Below are 19,041 nucleotides of genomic sequence, written 5' to 3'. Positions count from 1 at the left end.
ACAGAACTCTTGTCCAAAATCAAACAGTTTAAACATTCAAAAGAAGCTAATCGTTACATCGTGCTTACGGTGGAAAGATTGCTATGTAAACACGAACAAAACTTGGATAGGAGTTATACACAAATTCAAACTATTAAATGCAAAAACATAACGCGAACAAAATGGCCTCAAAGACAAACTTAATCGAATACAATTAAAAATAAACTCTAAAAGCAATTCTACGGGAGAGACAGGCCTGCTGTTAAATTAAACAAATTGATGTCAGGCACACCGACACCATGACCCCATTTTCAAACCGAGAAAAGAAATCTCGGACAAATTCCTGCTATTAACCAATGACAGTCTGCGGTGGTACATCTCCAGTAAGGGATATGCTCATTGGTTCAATCATTCTGACCTGGAAACATTCGACATGGCCGAGGTTGTAGAGCTCCAGAAACTGAAGGTGCGAAACACATGAAAATCAAACCTTCTGTCGCTCCAGTTCACGTATTAATGAATATTGTTGTATCTATATCTTCAGATATAATTTAACCCTATATTTGGGCGGTAGATTTCCATTATCTGTCGTTTAATTTGCCTGCTAGCTAGCTCAGTAGTTGGGTGGTAGGTTCGTTAGCTGGAGTTGTTGGGTACCTCGCGTTAATTGCTCTTGAATGAAAAATAACCGACCTTTCTTTTCGAGCTATTGTACTGTAGCCAGATTAATATTATAACGCAGATTATTTTAGCTGACAGTATTAACTTCGAGGTTTATATCTGACTTGTTAGTAAATCCTATCTTAAATGTAGCTGTTGTTAGCTAACTACGTGTATCATTTAACCGCACCTGGCTAACGAAGCGATTTCCCCCCAGAAGGAGTATGAGCTTCTTTGGTTTTACTTGTCAAATTTTAATTGAATCGGTGTAAGCAATATTAACGTAACGTACAATTCTGAATGATTCCACATTGAAGCTACCCAGCCAACTTATCGGCATGAGCTCATGCAACATACGGCTGCAGACGTTAAATGAAATTTGTTTTGATGGTTTACGAAAAACGTCGTCTACGATTTTACTTTTGGAGAATGATTGCCAGTAACATTTCATTTTTTCTGTCTGTTTCAGTTGGCCGAATTGAAGCAGGAATGCGCTGCGAGGGGGTTGGACGTAAAGGGAAGCAAAGCTGACCTGATTGCCCGGTTGCAGGCTTACCTTGAAGAGCATGGTATGTGTGTTTGTGCTGTAGACACGCATGTATGGGATTAATGTTTCAGTCGTTATGGATACTGTTGAGTCATGTATGTGGTCTGATGCATCATGCATCAGTTTATGTTGCCATTATTGTGAAGTTTTGATTAACAGTCAGGCCTACAGAGTGTCTCGGTGGTATTTATGCAGTTTGCCACTACAACATGTAAATGATCTTAAATGATTTTCTTTGGAGTGAAAGGAAATGACTGTGTATGTAATTTTTCATGTGCAGATGAAGAAGTCAATGAAGAGGAGGTTTTGGGAGAATTCACAGAGGTAAAATTCTTTAAACCAACATCACATTGCCAAACAGTCTTAAAATAACATTTTCATTTTTCAGAAAAGGGCAAAAGCCACTGAGTACATTAGTTCAAATACAAACACTCCACTTAAAGTGGCTACAGTTGCAAATCTTTATCTGATCTTTCTTTAGTTCTTTATCTGATGTTGCATGCAGGGACGTGGAAAAAGGGCTGCATCTGTTCAGTGGCATTGCGGTGAACATTTATCTGTCTTACTGAAGAGCTCTCAAGCGAGTCATTGTACTCAGGGTTTTTGTGATTCTGATCAGTGTGCAGGTTAACCCCTCTTAACTGCACCGCGAGTGTCCTTAATCTCCTTTGTGTGCTACTCCTGTTTGGAGTGATTTGATGTAAAGTGGAGGGACCACTATGCAATTTTAGTGACTTTTTTTTTTTTAATTAAGCTTTAAAACTTTTGCTGAACAAGACACAGAAAAACAGAATAACCAGATGTATTTCCAAAACAGCGAATATGAGAAATGCTTTAGTTAGCTATGACACACACACACACTCACCTGTGACTTCAAAACATACAGTAATAAATATAATCTGTTATTTGGAACTTTCAGTTCACTGAAAAGTGGGTGATGTAGCCAATTAACCCAGTTAGCTTTATGTGTCCAGCATTGTGCACATACTTTCTGCTTTGAGAACTGATGTACTGTGAATTGTTTTCAATTGTCTCTGCAGGATTTTGCCAAAGATGGAGCAAATGCTGAGAAACCGGTGAAGGAACCCACACCGGAGTTGTAAGTGTGAAAGTTTGTCTCTTCCATGAAAGTTGCCTATATTATGACATTCTTCCATTTACTCTAAATGAGTAGTTGCTGTCCGTTTGCCACCAGTGGAATGCAGTGTTCTGTTGGGTTTTGGTCTCTTTTGGACATGGACATGGATATGCAATGAGTGGTTGACAACACTAGAGGGTGCAGTAGATGAATTTAGGCCAAGCTGAGAGAAATGCTTCCAAGCATTATTTTTTCAGTACTTTTTTGTCTGCTGTATTGTATATGTGTGTTAAAATGTCTGTATACATTTTTTTTTTTTTCAGAGAAGCTGAGAAAAAGGTTGTGAAAATCATGCCTCCTGCAGCAGCAGATGAGGTACCATTCAGTGTTTTCGTATTTAAAAAAGATTTTCACATCTGGCGCATCAACTATGTGCTTACATAAAGGAATCAAGACAATTAAATTTGTAAATTTCTTTTTACTTATTTGTCATGCACAGTTGCCAAAAAGGCACATTCTTGGTCAGCATTACATGTGTGCTGAAATAAAGTTAATAAACAGCAAAGACCAGCATGCTACTGTTGTACCTTAAGCAATTTCTCATTTTTTTTCAGGTTGGGGTTTTCTTCATACTTATCACTTGTGATATTTATTTATTTTCAAACTTTCTCTCTCTCTCTCAGAGGCTTCAGAAGAGGGCAGAGCGCTTCAGTTTGCCAGCCTCTGATGACAGTAAGAAGGCTGCTCGTGCAGCAAGGTGAGTAATCACCAGGTGGCGCTGATTTAATTCTGTTGGATTAGGCCTTGAATAGAATTCTCTGAGAACTATCCTATACAGACGATCCCTGACTTAGGATGGTTCAACTTACAACTTTTCAGCTTTACAATGGTGCAAAAGCAAAATGCACGTCTCAGGAAAAAGTGAATTCCAGATGTTTAATTCTTTAAATGAAGATAACATGTATGACTACAGCACTTATTTTCCCTTTTTTGTAGTCATAATATTAGCTAAACAGTTATTTTCTGTGTAACCTCATCACTCAGTCCCACCACTTGGTGGCACCCCAGTAACACTTATTGTGGGTTAGCCCACCACAGATTGTAGGACACTATTGCCTCTGCAGTGATAAACATAGAATATATCACAGACCTCTGCAAAAGGGTCGGTCAATGACAAGGTTGGACAAATTGGTGTAGCTGCATGACAACCAGCTTTCCATCCACATAACTCAAACTGTGACAGTTCACAGCCATACAGCCTAGCATAATGTTCCTTTTTCTGTCTCAGCAAAAAGAATAGGGTTGATTATGAACCAGTACAGATTTCAAATCAATATGTTTTGTTGAGACAATAGACGCAGAATGTCTGTAGCTGGTACCTGGGTTTTATGAATTGTAATTGTCTGTGTCTCTTGCATGTATGTACGTGATTTGATAAAATAATGTAAAGGGACTCTCTCCAGCTTTGGAGTATGGGCTTATGCCAGGCCTGTTTAGGGACACTTGCTATTTGGTATCAAATACCTGGAATATATACATCAGTGCCTACACTTTCTCTTTATACCACTTACCTGTTAAACTTCCTCCTCTGTCAGCTGGGAAATAATAATAATAATAATAATAATAGTAATAATAACAATGATAAGAAATGTAGACTTAACCCTTACATGTTTATAATGGTTACACTGTTTATGTTTCGTTCCGAATGGGATAAAGTATGCTAAAACATGTGGAACTTTGTCGGATAGCAATAGAAGAATTCTGTCTGTACCAACTAATTACAGACACAGATGTAATCAAACATCCTGCATGACCTGGATGGATAACTAGCTTTGTCTGTAAAATTTTACATTTAAGTTGAAGCTTCCTAGAGTATGTGCTGGTGCTTGTACTGGATGAAATATATATTTTGGAATTAAAAAAAAAAAATTAACTGGATCTTTTTTTTTTTTAATTTTTCTTTACAGTAATCTTTTATTTCTTTTATTTCTTTGAGTCGTGTAGTCACTGTAGAGCTTATGCTCGACATGTTTTGGTTACAGAATAGGACTTCCACTCACTCATTGGGTTATTTGGAATTGCGAAAGACAACCATGTATTTACAGTTAATTTATCATATGTTTTTCTACAGCTTTAGGTCAGATGTCAAGGCCACATCTTCATATGGACCCAAACATAGTGTCTTTAAAGTTAGAGTTTGGATGTAGAAGTATTATATAGTACAACACTGCATTGAAATTGTTAGAGCTGTTTGTGTCAGAAATAGTTCAGTTGTTTAGTAGGCCCTAACAGACATGTCACATAGAAGAACTTGTGGGAACACATCAGCCTTTCAACACAAACCAATTGTAAGACTCAGCCAGCCTATTTGAAATGATTATATCTTCCTTTTCTCTTGCACAAGATCCAGCGATTACACTAATCCAGTGACTTTATCATAGCCTTAGCTCTTGGTTCAAGCAGGCTAGTCCGGTGAGGGATAAAAGCATGCTTTCATCTGCTGAGTCTGTTTGATTAAGCATTGGTTTGGTGCAGTCAGTAGGGTATAATGTGAAGAGCAGTGATTGCACACGGTGAGTGCACACAAGTCTTGTGGTTATTGTGAGTGTGGTATACTCAGTCACCTGGGCCTGTTGTTTTGATTACATGTCTTCCAGTGTGTCTCATTACAGAAGGTATTTAAGTCTCTTTCATTTTTCCAGGTTTGGGATGCCTGTTACAGCACCAGCTTCTTCTACAGGTGAGTCAGTTTTTTAAATTTGTTTTTTGATCTTTCTGCTGTGTCAGAATGCGGTCCCCTCTACTTTTCCCATTGTCTTACTCTCTCTCTCTTTTCTTTTTATGTCTCGTTCTCCAGGTGCTTCTGGAAATACAAAAGTGAGCGTAAGTATAAATTGGGGAAACAGATGCAGTGCTAGCTCCTTGACTTTTACCCATCACATTCATCCATCTTTCTGGATATTCTTTTTTTTGTAATGGAAAGGAAATCTGTCTGAGGATGGTTATTGTTAACATGGTGCCTCATTCAGTGTATTGACTGGGCGAAGCATCAGTCTTGTAGCTCTGAGAGCTTCATACCAATAGGGTTTTAGTGTAAGACCACGGAGATGGCAGTCTGAACTTACTTATTCCAGCTTATTTGTTCGCTCTGCTCATTTCACAAGTATTATAACACCCACTGTGTTTGGACAGAACATTTTCTAATTCACTTTTCTGGTTGTACTAATAAGTCAGAGGATTGGACTTTTGCCCCTGCAAACAATAACTGTAATGAGAAATTATAAGAGAGCATTATTGCATTGTTTACTGCACGCTAGACACACAAGCAGTTGTTGGCCTACCTGCCAGTCTTCACTCAAGTGTACCCATAATGGGAATAACATTGAACAAACTGGCCTTTCTCTGTGACCTAGAGAGAGAGAATGTGCCATCCCTGCCCATGCCACCCTATGGCAAACCACTCTTTGGTCTTTACTGAGGACTGGTTTCCAGATCAATACCAAACATGTAACTGGGACACATAAATGAAGAATACTTTAGCATTGGAAATAAAAATAGATTTAAACATGTGATTCCCTAGGATGCATTCGGACACACGTATAATTCTTGCAGTGTAAAAACTTAAGAGTTGAAATTACAGTTTCATCGGTTTTATTTTACTCTGTTTGTGGTGGGAATGGGTCTCGACGGTTTATTTAACGATTGTTAGACCTGAGTGCTTTACATGGCCCTGTGAAAAACTAGTGTGGACATTGTCACATCAGACAGGTGAATTCAGGTGTTTGATCAGTAACGTCCTCTCTCCCTCTGTCAGGTTGATGTTGAAGTCCTGAAGAAGAGAGCAGAGCGCTTTGGAATGAATGTCTCCTCTGTTTCCAAGAAGGTATTCACCCTCTTATTAGTCGTCAGCACACTGCATAGAAATGCATTTTCACCTGGACAGAACCTTATGGGCAATGGGAAACTTATACTAGGGTTTTGGGGATTGTTTGGTTAATACTGGGATATCTTGGTACTGCTCTGTTTAATGAGGCGTTGGAACTTCTTAAGTCATGAGTCAGTCCATGTGTTGTGTGTCCAGCGCATGTGCTTCCTGCCCAGGATGAGGTAAAATTTATCCGTGGCGTTTTTAGCACATACGTCAAAGTAAATCAAGGGATTATATTTTTGTCTGTAGTCACTTAACCATGAAGCCCATACTCTTATCAGTAACATGTGACGTGGTTGTATAAATTGTTACTTAATCTGAAAAGTTTCATTATTGTCGTTTCAGACAATGGCAGTTCGTATACCATAGATAGTTACAGATATAGTTTTTTTTTTTTTTTTTTAAAAAAGCTTTCACTAACTTTAGTCATTTGCTCTCACATTCAAGGCCTCCAAGAGTTTGAAAGCCCACAGTGTCTTGTCTTAGCTTCTTGTGAGTGATGCCTTTATTGTTACAAGCACTCAAATGTCCTTTCATTATGATCACTTTAGTTGTAGATGCCTTTCTAAAGATCAAGGCAAATGTGAAATGTACTCCATCCATAATTCTCTGATACTGAGTGGTGTGCATCAGCACAAAGAAACTTCGGTTTAGTTATTGTACAATACATACAGGTAAAGGTACCTGGGGGAAAACCTCAACAAGGTACATATTTTCCAGGTTGTTTCTCTACCATAGTTGCACACCATTTTCACTGAGTATTTACTCATGTTGCACTGTCTAACATCTCTGTTATGCTCACCCTCATTCTCACATCTTTTTTTTTTTTTTTTTTCCCCCCACTCTTTTCATGGTCAATTAACAATATTCTTCTTATACTACCTCTGCTAATGACTAGACTCCCACACATAGACTCATAAAGAGTCAGTTCTTATATTTTGCCTAATAAACTGCTACTGTATTTTACACCCCAACACGCTGCTCCCCACTGAAGTCTCACCTATTTTTATGACCATTTTTTTCCACCCCTTTCCTCAACAACGGAAGCTGGTCGGTGGGGGGCAGATATAATAGCCCCTGGTTGGGGGTAAATGGCGTTACGAGTGTGCAGTGAGTGAGTAGCGAATTCAATTATGGCAGCAGGACTTTTCACTGGAGGGCTATTGTGAGCGGTCGGAAGTGGCCTGCACACAACTCCTGGGGGGCAGGCAACAATGCCTGTTGTGTTGTGTAATGTCAGCAATTCGCTCTCCCGCTTTCCCTCTTTCCATCCCTCTTTTTCTCCGGCCTCTTTCCTGGCTTTGGCATGTGTGCTCTCACTGTGGGAGAGAGGGATAGTGGGAATATTTTTTTTTTATTGGGGCGGGGGGGATGTTTAGGAATTATGCCTCCCCTACTTTATAAATTGCTGAAATGAGTGTCAGGTTTCAGAGCTTATTTGCTCACTCTAGTCGAAGTTTTATTTACTTAAATTTTGTCAAAATTACCAATCCTGTTTGAAGGCTGATCTACCAGTGCTGCGCTGCTTTATACTACTTAATATCACATCTCATCTCATCTCCTTTCACTCTGCTAATTCTTCAATATGATCACTGATGGAAAGAAGACCACAAAGTGGCTGCAGATCAACAATTTCATTTGTCTAGAATGAGAGAAAGAGGGAGAGAGAGAAGAGGGAGGGCAAGAGAGAGGGAGGGAGGGAGGGGAGAGAGGAGACCCTAATGTGTCAAGTTTCCCATGGAGCAGTGCCGTGTACAGCCTCTCCATTAAACACTGGAGCTCATAAAGCCCTTGAGTAGGCGATTTCTTCTCTCCTTTGACATTGGTGGTTTTATTTGAAGAGGGGAGGGGTTTGTTACACTTACTCACACTCTCCCTCACTCCCTTACACAAACACACACACACACTCTTTCTCTCACACTCTCTCTGTCTCACACGTACACAATTTGCTCCTCACTCGTCTACCACAAGCCTCAAGAATGGCAGTCCATTGTTTTGCAGTGAAAGGCTCTGGTTTGAACAGTGTAAGTAACTTAAAGGGCTCATGGAGGGGACTGCTTTGGCACTCTCACCTCCCATATTGTTTTCTCAAGTGCCTTCAGCAGAGGGTTTTTTTTTTTTTTTTGATGTGGTGCAGTCATTTAGAAATGAACTCTATTGTGCTGATGCCATAGCCTCCCTCACAACCTCCTATTCTGTCTTAAACAGTATCATCCCATTTGAAATAATGCATTAACAGTTAATAGCAGTCATGTCTGTCAGGAGCTGTGTCGTTTTTGTTTTACTGTTAGAGAGCATTAATCTGACAAGAGACTTTTCCTATGAAATTCATTTCACTTGAACATAGAACAGATTGACATCGTAGGCAGCCAGTTAGATTTCTTTCTCTCTCTCTCTCTCTCTCTCTCTCTCTCTCTCTCTCTCTCTCTCTTTTTTTTTTTTTTTTTTAAATCAGTGTGACACAAGAACACTTGTATTCACTTGTAATTAATCACTTTTGTCCCCATTGCCGCCTTCCCGTGCAGTACAGTACGACATTCCGCCTAAATCACGTAACTGAAGGGTACAGTTTGTGGCGGTGTGGTTTGGATTGGCAACCAGTGAGTTTCCGTCCACACCACCCCGGTCTCATTTCCTTGTGCGGTTCATTGTTTTGGGGGCTGTGCGGTGTCGGGGGGGCCTTGCCTAATGAGGAGGCCCCAAGGAATGGGTGCAGGGACGTAGGTATACTGACCTGCCCGTGGTCCTGACAGCATCTGGGGAGTGTAGCTCAAACTGATGTGATTGTTCAAATTACTCATTAAGAGGGCAGCATCAGGCAGAGCTGGTTTGGCAGCTCAGGGCAGGAAGCGGTGACAGGAGAGAGGACGGCAGAGTGCGGCGGGAGAAAAGGACAGGGTCAGAGACAGACAGACAGAAGTTGAGGTGATAGAGGGAAAATCAGAAATTTGGAGCACGGTATGGAAGAGGACAGGAGTAGGAAGAGAATAGCTGATTTAAAATAAGCAGAGAAGAATAACGAAACAGTATATGAATAACGGACACCTGGTAGCTTCCCCCCCCCCCCCCCCCCCCCCTTCCTGTAATGATGCCAAATTTCCAACTTTTTTTTTTGTCATCATATAACTCATTTCAGAGTCACTGACACATCCAGCCTCTTGAGTTAGCACTGATGTGTTTTTCTCAACTGTCCCTCAGGGTCTCAGCTGTATGAAGACATTCCTCTAAACAGTTTCCCTGAGTTGAGCCCTGTGTTGGTGCTACCAGCCTGTTTAGTGTAAAAAGATGATGCCGCTAAGAGGAATCATGAGAAGGACACACTAGCTCTCAGTTTCCAACACTGAAGTGCATGATATGACAGACTGACTCAGGTGGATGAACAGTTGGCCGGTGTAACATGATTAAAACAGGGAGGGGAATAAATGGAACATTTCCGTCCTGGAACACTGTGTTAAATCATACCCACTATAGACATAGTTTGTACCTCTCAGTTGAGAGATAAGTATTTGTTCATGCTTATATTAGACTTGAATAGGGTAAAATCTGAATACCAGTCTTTTTTTGTTGTTGTTTTTTTTTAATGAGAACACAAAGGAATCGGTGGTTTGAAGTCATAGAATTGTACAGCCTGTTTTGAAGTTCTAAAAGTTGTGACATGATAAAGACTACAGACATTTTTTTTTTTTTTTTTTTGTACATTATAGGTAAGTTCAGCTGTAATTTCCTACAGTTTGCTCTGTTCTATCATGCATTGTCTCAAAGGACAGACTATAGCGGGAGAGAGAGGGGTTGGTCTAATTTGCCGTGTACGTGTGCATGTTTTCTTTTGCGCTGATGTGTGATATATGCCTGTGCTGAAATTGGCTACATTTCATTCAGTCAGTTTCTCTTCTATTATGTGTGTCGGTACTTGAGGAGGTGAGAAGCCTATTGACAGAATTTTCATGTTTGTAGTAGAAAGTGAATGATTAACTTAGGGCAGCACATTTCTTTTTTCTGTGTCACACAAGTGTTTATTACATGTTTCATAACCAGTTTTGAGTGCACATGAGTGAAGGTTTTTTTGTTGTTTTGTATGTTTTTTAATGCAGGGAGAGGTGTGCAGGAGGGGAGGTGGGGTTGATGAATGTGGAAATGCTGGCATTTTGATAGGGGTAATTTTGCTGTGACAGGGCCTGGGCTACCCCATGAATCAAAACGTGTCAGGCGTCCACACGAGATGGGGGGCTGCCCATTGTGGGCGCGGACGCCCATGTGAGCGGTTGGGGCTGTAGGGGGTCAAGTGTGACATATCATTATAACAGTGTTGATTTAGTAGGGCCGCAATGCAACAGACCTCTTCCCAGGGGAGTGGGGAGTAGTATGATGGGGGGTGAATGCGTGGGGGCAGTGGACAAGAGAAGGGGGCCCACACTGCTCTCACGCTGGCAAGGCAATCAGCCAATCAGTCGTCAGCTTGCAAATCCTCTCTCCCTCTCTCTCTCCCTGCACCCTGTCCTCCTCTGTGTTTTGAAGGTTAATTATGAATGTCCATTGCTGGGTATTAGTGCAAAGCCTGACATGCAGCTCGGGCTGGATGAGAGAAGCAGTGTGGAACTTTTTGTTGTTGTTGTTTTTGCAAGGGGACATTTTCTTTAAGATGCTTACTTTAGGCCCCCCTACCCCTCCAACACACACACAAACGCGTGCACACACATCTCACACACACATCTCACACACACCCACACACATCTTCCCCTCCTTGTCAGAATGTCCATGACCTTTCACCTTTGAACTCTGGGGGTTGAATTTGTTCTCTGTAATGTCAAGATTAGTTTTGACAATCTGCAGTTTTGCTGTCAACCCAGGTGAAATCAGCTTTGTGTGGTTCCAGTCCATGACGGCCAGAGCTGCTGTCAGGCCTGATGAGAGTTTAGATGGACCTTTGGGTAGTCACACTATTCACTCCCTTTTAATTTCTTAACTCTGGTATTAAATCATGAACATAATAGTTAAGAAGACAAAATTAAGGGCATCTGAATTCATTTTATGTTTGAGTTATACATGATGTGATTTTTTTTTTTTTTTAAATAGTTTCTGCCCTTTCTGCCTGAATTTTTATTCTGCCTGGACTGACCGTTACAGGAATTTTTCAGATGCTGTTAGCAAAATTATTAACAGAATTTTGGGGTATTGGTATTGATACCGTGTGAGCCAATAAGATTAACATTGCAACGAGGTTAGATTTTTCCGGACTGACAGAACAGGACTGAATCATTTCACCCCCTTTCTTCACTATACAGGTGCTTGAATGGTGCTTGGTTGTTTTTGTAAATCATTAGAGATATAGGTTATCAGATTGTACCAAATACCTCATGGAGTGGTGTAATTGCACTGGCCACATTTTTTTGACATTTGTCTTATCACAGATTCAAAGCACTCTGAAAATGTACAATCGTTTCCAAAAGATACAGTACAGTAATAAAAGGAACAATCATAGGAAGACAGTTGGCAATTGAAGGAAATAGGGGCTGGGGTGAAAACAAGATTTTAAAAGTGTGTCGGTGTGGGTTTTTTCCTCATTTGTTTTTGTTTTTTAAATGCACAATGTTCTGGCAAAATGCTTTCATTTTGTGGCTCTGTTTGTTAACTGGCAGATGATTAGTTAGTAGTCAACCCGATGTGTTTTTTTTTTTTTCCCCAAAGGACACTGCTCAATTTTTCGCTATTTTTAGCCCTTCACAAAGTAATTTGCTCACTCCACGTACTTGATTCAGCTCTCCCTCTCTCTCTCTCTCTCTCTAGAGGTGAAGCACCTGGACCCGTTCAATGGGTTGTGACACTTAAGCACAATTAATGCCTCTTCTTAATTACTTTACAGTGCCTGTTATAGCACATAACCACTCACTGCCTGTCATAGTACGTCAAAGGCCAGAGTCCCTGCTGAAGTCACTCCCTCTCTCTCTCCCTCTCTCTGTCTCTCTCTGCCTCCCCCCTTGTGCTGAAACCTCCCTCTCCCCTGTTTTCTCTCTATTTGAGTTTTAGAGGTGTCACTGACAGGACCCTTCTGACGTCTGTCCTGGTTTAATGCACAGAAGATGGTTAAGAATCCATTACTGTTACCCTGGTGTTCATTTGGCATTAATGATGAGCAGTGAGAGAGGGGAATCTTTCAGTAACTAAATGTTGTACTCATGGCTTCTGCCACTTATTTTCTTTTAGTTTTACTATTATTTATAATACTTCATAATTTTTATTTGTAGAAGCATCACTTTTTTTTTTTTTTTTTTAAAGGAACGAAGAATCCAAAGCCACATTGTCAAATGCAAATAGCTCATCTTCCTACGGTGTTTATACACACACGCACGCACGCACACACTCTGTGCAGCCTCTCAAAAAGAGATGCAGGGGCCATCTGTCCTCCTTTCTACACAATGAAGGCCACATGACGTCACATAATTACAGGTCACTCAAAAAATCTGATGTGCATGTGAAGTGCGCGTTTATTTTGTCAGTTCAGTAGGAAAAGCACAATATGTACCACTGCACAGTGACCCGCCCTGTCCGTTAACCTCCGAATTTACGCGCAAGTAGTTCAGCAAATAAACCTGTAATGAGAGAAGCTGAAATCTTTCTGTTTAGTTAAAGAAAAAATCTCATGGATCAGGTTTATTTTTGTTCTGTCCCTTACTTTTTACCCCCTTTTTTTTTTTTTTTTCTCCCTCTCACAGTTCCTCTGAATTTAATATTAGGGGTATTGTAAAGAGGATATAGGCTTCAGGAAAACTGTGCTCTCCTTTTTCCAAACTCCCGCAAGTTTCTACTTGTTCATTTGAATAATAACTGTCACTAATTCAAACTGTTCAAGAATGGCTTTGTGAAGAATGACGATAGGCCTTGGACAACTCGGAGAGGCCCTGCATTCAGCCCAATATTGTCCTAAGAGGCGAAAAGAAAACACGATGAGAAAAAAGCAAGAATAGGAGGAAAAAAAAAAAAAACGCAACACGGCCAGTGAAATGAACTTGATGATCTCCGGGGATCAAAATGAGATTGGCTAGCACTGTATCAACACTGTCACCAGCACAGAGCAGGGCATGGGGGGGTGACCTCCCACTGAGCTCTCAGTGTTGACCATGTGAACTATGGCAGACCCACAGAGCTTTTCAGCCACACTCCTGCCTTAAAGAAACGCTGCCCATTTTACATATGCCGAGCCATAAAATGGCCCGGTTTCAAAAGCTAAAGGCTCTGCTATAACATTTTCACTGGAGGGGGCAAAAAAAAAGAGAGAGAAAATGGGTCATTTGATAGCTTGTCATTTTGTGCACCATTTTGTGGAAGATAAGGCTGTCTTATAACCAGACTTTGCAGTTTGCAATAGAGCAGTGCTAATCCCTTAAACGTTTAAAAACTGGAAAATACATGAGCGTTAGGATGACATTGCACAAAGCAGTATGCATGCAGCTTTTTGAATTAAGCAATGAGTTGCGAGTGATGTCATTTAGTGTAACATAAGTCACTCAGAGCAGTCCACCCAAAGTTTAATTTCCTCACCGGTTCCAGGATATTTGCTTAAGTGATGTTTGTTTCTGTGCTTGAATATTTTTTTTTTTTCGTAAGTCATTGTTTAACTTAAAACTGTTAGGACTAGCTGTTACGCATGTATAAACTAAGCATTTTGATTTAGTATATTGATGTGTCAAGTATGAATTAGAGTTTATATGTAGGACATCACCGTTTCAAAACTCAGAATCTCAAATTCAAGCTTGCAGATATATAATACATAAGCATTTCTCACACTCAGTGTCTGTTATGAAATATTCGTTAACTGCCCCTGCCTGTGTCCTTTGAACACCTTCCACTTACAAGTATAGCAGTGCTCTTCCCCCTCTTTTTAACTGTTAAAAACTGGAGAACGCAGCGGTAGTAGGATCACGTTGCATAAAGCAGTATGCATGCAACTTTTTGATTTAAGCCAGTTGTGAGTAATCTCGTTTACTGTAACTCAAGTCACTCGGAGCAGTTCGCCAGAAGTTTAATTTTCTCATTGTTTTTAGGATATTTACGTAGGTGATGTTTGTTTCTGTACTTGAAGTTAGAATTGCACCCAGTGTCCAGAATGGTATTTCTTCATTGATTTCAAGCTCCTTTGTTCCCTGCTTAACATCTTCAGTGTTGCCTCGTTAGTTTACCTACCAGGACCATTTAAGTGAACTGATATAGTCTCTAATGGAAAGTAAACAATGATAAGGACTACTTTTTAGTAAGATATTATGAACACTACAGGATACTTCTTACTATTGTGTTTGCATGCTTATTTGATGTTTCATGAAATCTATTCAATGGTTTTTATTGTCATGAATTCAAATAAGCTCCGATTTCTTTTCATCTAACTACAACAGCCAGTTCAAATCCAAGTTCCTATACTGTATAGTAAACTCTAGGTGCTTGGATTTCTCAGTAAGGGCTTTTTTCATGCAACCATTCCAAATAGCTTTCTTGAACGTAAGTAATGTCTAATTCTCTAATTGTATTTTTGGGAACACGACTGCCCCAAGAGGACACTGTAACTGCATTTTTATCCTTGCCTCAGTGCCTGAATGGGCCAAAAACATTTGTCTTCTACCAAGCGTGTACCCCTTTTGCAGTAGTTTTCACCTGATGAAGTATTATCCTAAGCTAATACAGGACAAGTGGCGTGTAGTTTAAGCTATTTTTTTTTTGTTCCCATATTTTGATTTATGAAGGTTGCCACTGGCTCTTTGTTCGTTTGACTTCTTTGCTTTTCCTCATGGAATGGGATGACAAATGAATTTTATATGTAACCTCCATATTCTTCCCCAGTGAAACTGGAAGCTATAGAGGGCCAAAGTACTGTTGCTGTTTGACCTTCCTCCCTTGTGTTTTTTTTTTCCTCATTCTGTTTTATTTTTTTGTACTTACTTGTACAATAAACAAATCACGCCCATTCTTTTTAAAAGACAACCAAACCCTGAATACCTATGCAAACCATTTTGATTACCATGATAAAAATACAGTCACACTACATGTGAAATCTTATGCTCATGTATTTTGTGGCTCTGTGCCCTATCTTGCTTGCTAACAGTAATTCTTACTGAAAATGGCCATAAAATAGCCTAATAGCATAGTCAGTTTCAAGCTGAAGTCTGGATGCAACAGTATATCCGATGAAGTTTATTTTCAGAGACTTCAAACAGGTTTGCACTTTGTTGACAGTGCCTTAATACAATGGCTGTCTTTGACAGCATTAGTTGTACTTTTTAGGCACTTTTAGAGACTTTTAGGCCATTCCAAATACCATGGATGAGTATGCATGACTTGGGACATGGTTGTGTGTGTGTGTGCGTGTGTGTGTGTGTATCTAGCTTGGGGATATTAATGCATGGACCTAAGTAATGGTAGATTCCCCTGCTTTATTGGCAATGACATGGACTGAATTCACACTAATGGGAGTTAGCAACATTGTTAAAATACTCCAACGACCTGCAATTGTCCCAAAACCACAAGAGATTTTGCATAAACTATTTTAAAAGGACTTTAAGGGTTTTCTCAACTCTTGGACAATTCAGATCTGATTTTGTTTTTTGTTTTTTTTTGTTGTTGGGGGAGGGGGGAGGTTCGTGTGGTGTGGGGTTTTTTTCTGTTTTTTTTTTCTCTCTCTCTTTTTTTGTAAATTTAACCTGACCTGATGAACCAAAGCAACAAGCATTTGGCATTTGCATTTGGAATGAACATGCCTAAAAAAACAAACCAAAGAAAACCCACCTAAACCAATATATTGCCAAAGACCTTGCTAGGTTGAGGAGATTGTGTATTGACATTGAAATTGTTATTCTTTGTATTTCAAGGGTGAAATGTACACGATCAACAAAATATCTTTCCTGCTCATTTTGATTTTTATAATTTTATTAGCCAAACAAACTTCATTCTTTGGCATGTTGCATGTTTAAAGCAAACTAAGAAAAAGACCTGTTCCAACTGTTTGTTCAGTTAGGGGAATGGCTCAGCAGTAGCATGCCTATTTTACTTTAAAGCCAAACAGAATTATTCAGCTAGTATTTCGCACTTTTGTCGAAAGAACTAGGTTTTATTTTGACATCGTTGAATTTCTAATAAGCGAGATATTGATTTTTTTTTTATTTCACAACAAACACCTGCGCTTAGGGATGCACCGATCCGATACTGATGTCAGATATTGGTCCGATACTGACTCAAATAGCTGGATTGGGTATCCTGATCTATGGGGCCGATATATTCAATTCGGTTCTATTTTACTTACACGTCTTTGTACCGTTTTCCAAATGTTCTGCGTCCACACTGAAACGCCTTAGGGTTTGTTACACCACTACGAAGTTGTCCCACCAACTACTTGTTCGGCCAGGTCACGTCCAAAATCGCCACTCCATGTAGGATTTGAACTGCTGTTGCAGTTTTTTTTCATCTCTTAAGCACAGCAAATATAAAGCTTGTCTTCTACGTTGGAGCAGCGCATGTGCATTGTACAGTATGATCTGTAATTGAAGAGAGCAAATTTGCAAAGGTAGCAAATTTAATACAGAGCAGCATTGACTGCATTTTGCCCGTCATGTTTGTTTTTTACAATGTGAACCCAGCGTTTTCAAATTTATGCACCTCTGTGTTTTCGAAAAGTATCGTTTTCAGTGGCAGAAAACGCTGTTTTAGTATGGATGTAAGGGCTAAACAGAGAAATAATTATGCGTTTTCAGATTTACCCAGGTTAGTGTGGACAGGGCAAGCACCTCCAGAAGCATCAAGCCAAAGAACACGGCGAGTTTAAACCAAACAAAAAAGGGGATGAATCGAAGCAGTAGTTAACTTTGCCGGGTGCATTGCAAAGATGTGAGAAACTTCCCAGTGATAGTGTGAAAGCAAAACAAAAATAACAAACGTTTTTGAATTCAGTTGTTGGTGCACAATTATTTATTATTTTAATAATAAATAACAGATCAATAAATTTACATGTGTATTTATTTGTGACATTTTGTCTCACAAAGTTAGGAGAGCAATGTTAAGTCAAGCCTGATGTTGCTTTACACAAGAATGATCCCAGCCTCTTCACACAGTGAGGCATACAGCTTGTTAATTAAACAAATCTGCTCACATCTATCAGTATCGGGACTGAAAAAGTCGGATGGGTGCATCCCTACTTGCGTTTGTATCGTAACTTGATCTTGAAACTGAATAGTGTTGCTCTTCGTTTGATCGAGCTGGCCCCGCAGCGAGGCAATGCCAGTTTCCTCATCGGAGTACTCAGTCGGGTATCCTTATAGTTCATGTGCCTCACTTCCAGGAATCTTGGTGTGTAAATCATCTGTATAATTGAATCAGTATTTTAGTATATAGCTAAAAACAGACACACGGTACAAACTGAATGGTTGTCGTCATCAGTCCGTAGCAAAATATCCTGTTATTGTAAATAGCCCCTGTGTCAGATGCATTAACATTTAATTCTAGTTTCATGTACTTTGAGACTGAAGACTCTCTGCATTGTTTCACGCCTGCTAGAGCACGTTTAGAAGGGTTTGCTCTGAAGGATGGTGTTGGAGATAGCTGGTTCAAGGAGTATTGCGGAAACCATAGGGGGTCCTGTTGTTTGAGGTTTGACCAGTGACCTGGAATCTGTCTGCTTGTTCCTGATGGCAATTTCTTGCCAAAGCTCAGTGTGCGAAAAAGCTTGTTTGTGTCCTCACATAACCTTGACCGTCATTAACCGGACCAAGTTCTTATACTATTTATTTTTTTTGTGTTTTTGGTACAAATTTAAGCACCAGTGTAATTTTCCACAGATTGTGAACCGCTGTTTCAGAAAACTGTGACTCTTTGTTTGTTTCCATAATCACATGTATGCCAGTCTTTATGACAGGAGGAACTGAAAACTGATTCGATTTTTTTGTCTTGTGGTACAGTTTGAAGACGATGAAAAGCTGAAAAAGAGGAAGGAGAGATTTGGAATCATCACCAGCGCTGCCTCAGCTGGAGTGGATGATGCAGAGGTATGAGGCCTGGTTTTTACAATGTGGTTCTAACACTTTATCAAAACACAGGCGTTTAATCTTTGAAAGCACTTTGAAGTCATGGAAAAATACTGACCTGAAATTTCAAAATAAGTAAATGAGTGAATGGAATGTGCAGATTGTGTTTTTTGTTTTCCAATAAGAAAGGGGGTATATCAGAATTCTTTGTGGATTTTCATTGAAAAGTTCTAAAGCATGTATTTTTCGAGAACAAATTGTAGCAAGAAAGAGAATTGCGTATGTAAATCCAGTCATAATGAAGAATCTGTTCTTTCTTGTGTTTCAGGCGAAGAAACGAAAGCGAGCTGAACGGTTTGGAAATGTATAAAATTCAGCTGAAGTCTTTTCTACTTTTATAATTGAATTTTTCGTTTTTGTTTTATATTTTTTAAATTCTTTTGTTTCTAACAATTGGTGTTCATGTGACATGGTGTTTTTCCTTTGCAATTTCAACACTGTGTAGCAGTTTGTAAATTAAACGTGACTCCACTTTCTCTATGCCTGTGTTTTCGTGTTTAATTGCTATGTAACTTTTTTTCTTTCTTTTTTTTTGTTGTCCACTCCTGTTCTTTGGTCTGTTTGAAACACCTGCACAACCTGTCACAAGCTTCATGATACCACTTGGCTTTTCCCTTTTCTATCCAAGCTTTGTGGCGGTTAGTTCCTTAGATTTATTGGCAATGTGGTGTTAGCGTCTCAGATTTGTTACTGTGTGGCGAGTGCTGTTTTGTGAGTGTTGCGCCTGAGGAAAGGGCTGGACCAGTGTTACATCCTGAAGTATGTCCAGCCCTGTAGGGCTCATCATTCTGAC

General features: G+C 39.8%; 1 protein-coding gene across 2 annotated transcripts; it reads left to right on the top strand.

Annotated features, from left to right (window-relative positions):
• The first annotated feature begins 395 nt into the window (after window positions 1–395).
• Window positions 396–18,723, top strand: sarnp (SAP domain containing ribonucleoprotein). 2 transcript variants are annotated; one of them, XM_030777292.1, is made up of 11 exons: window positions 396–445; window positions 1,109–1,208; window positions 1,467–1,510; window positions 2,227–2,285; window positions 2,588–2,639; window positions 2,948–3,021; window positions 4,967–5,004; window positions 5,122–5,141; window positions 6,079–6,147; window positions 18,123–18,209; window positions 18,517–18,723. In XM_030777292.1, the coding sequence occupies exons 1-11, from the start codon at window positions 413–415 to the stop codon at window positions 18,556–18,558; spliced, it is 618 nt and encodes a 205-aa protein (XP_030633152.1). In that variant the 5' UTR covers window positions 396–412; the 3' UTR covers window positions 18,559–18,723. The 2 variants fall into 2 exon arrangements, with proteins under 2 accessions (XP_030633152.1, XP_030633151.1); XM_030777291.1 differs by having other exon boundaries at window positions 5,122–5,147.
• The last annotated feature ends 318 nt before the right edge of the window (window positions 18,724–19,041 follow it).

This window comes from Chanos chanos, chromosome 6 (assembly GCF_902362185.1).
Source record: "Chanos chanos chromosome 6, fChaCha1.1, whole genome shotgun sequence".
NCBI classification, from domain to species: Eukaryota; Metazoa; Chordata; class Actinopteri; order Gonorynchiformes; family Chanidae; genus Chanos; species Chanos chanos.
The sequence above is the reverse complement of the archived record's forward strand: the minus strand, read 5'-3'. Positions and strand labels throughout refer to the sequence as shown.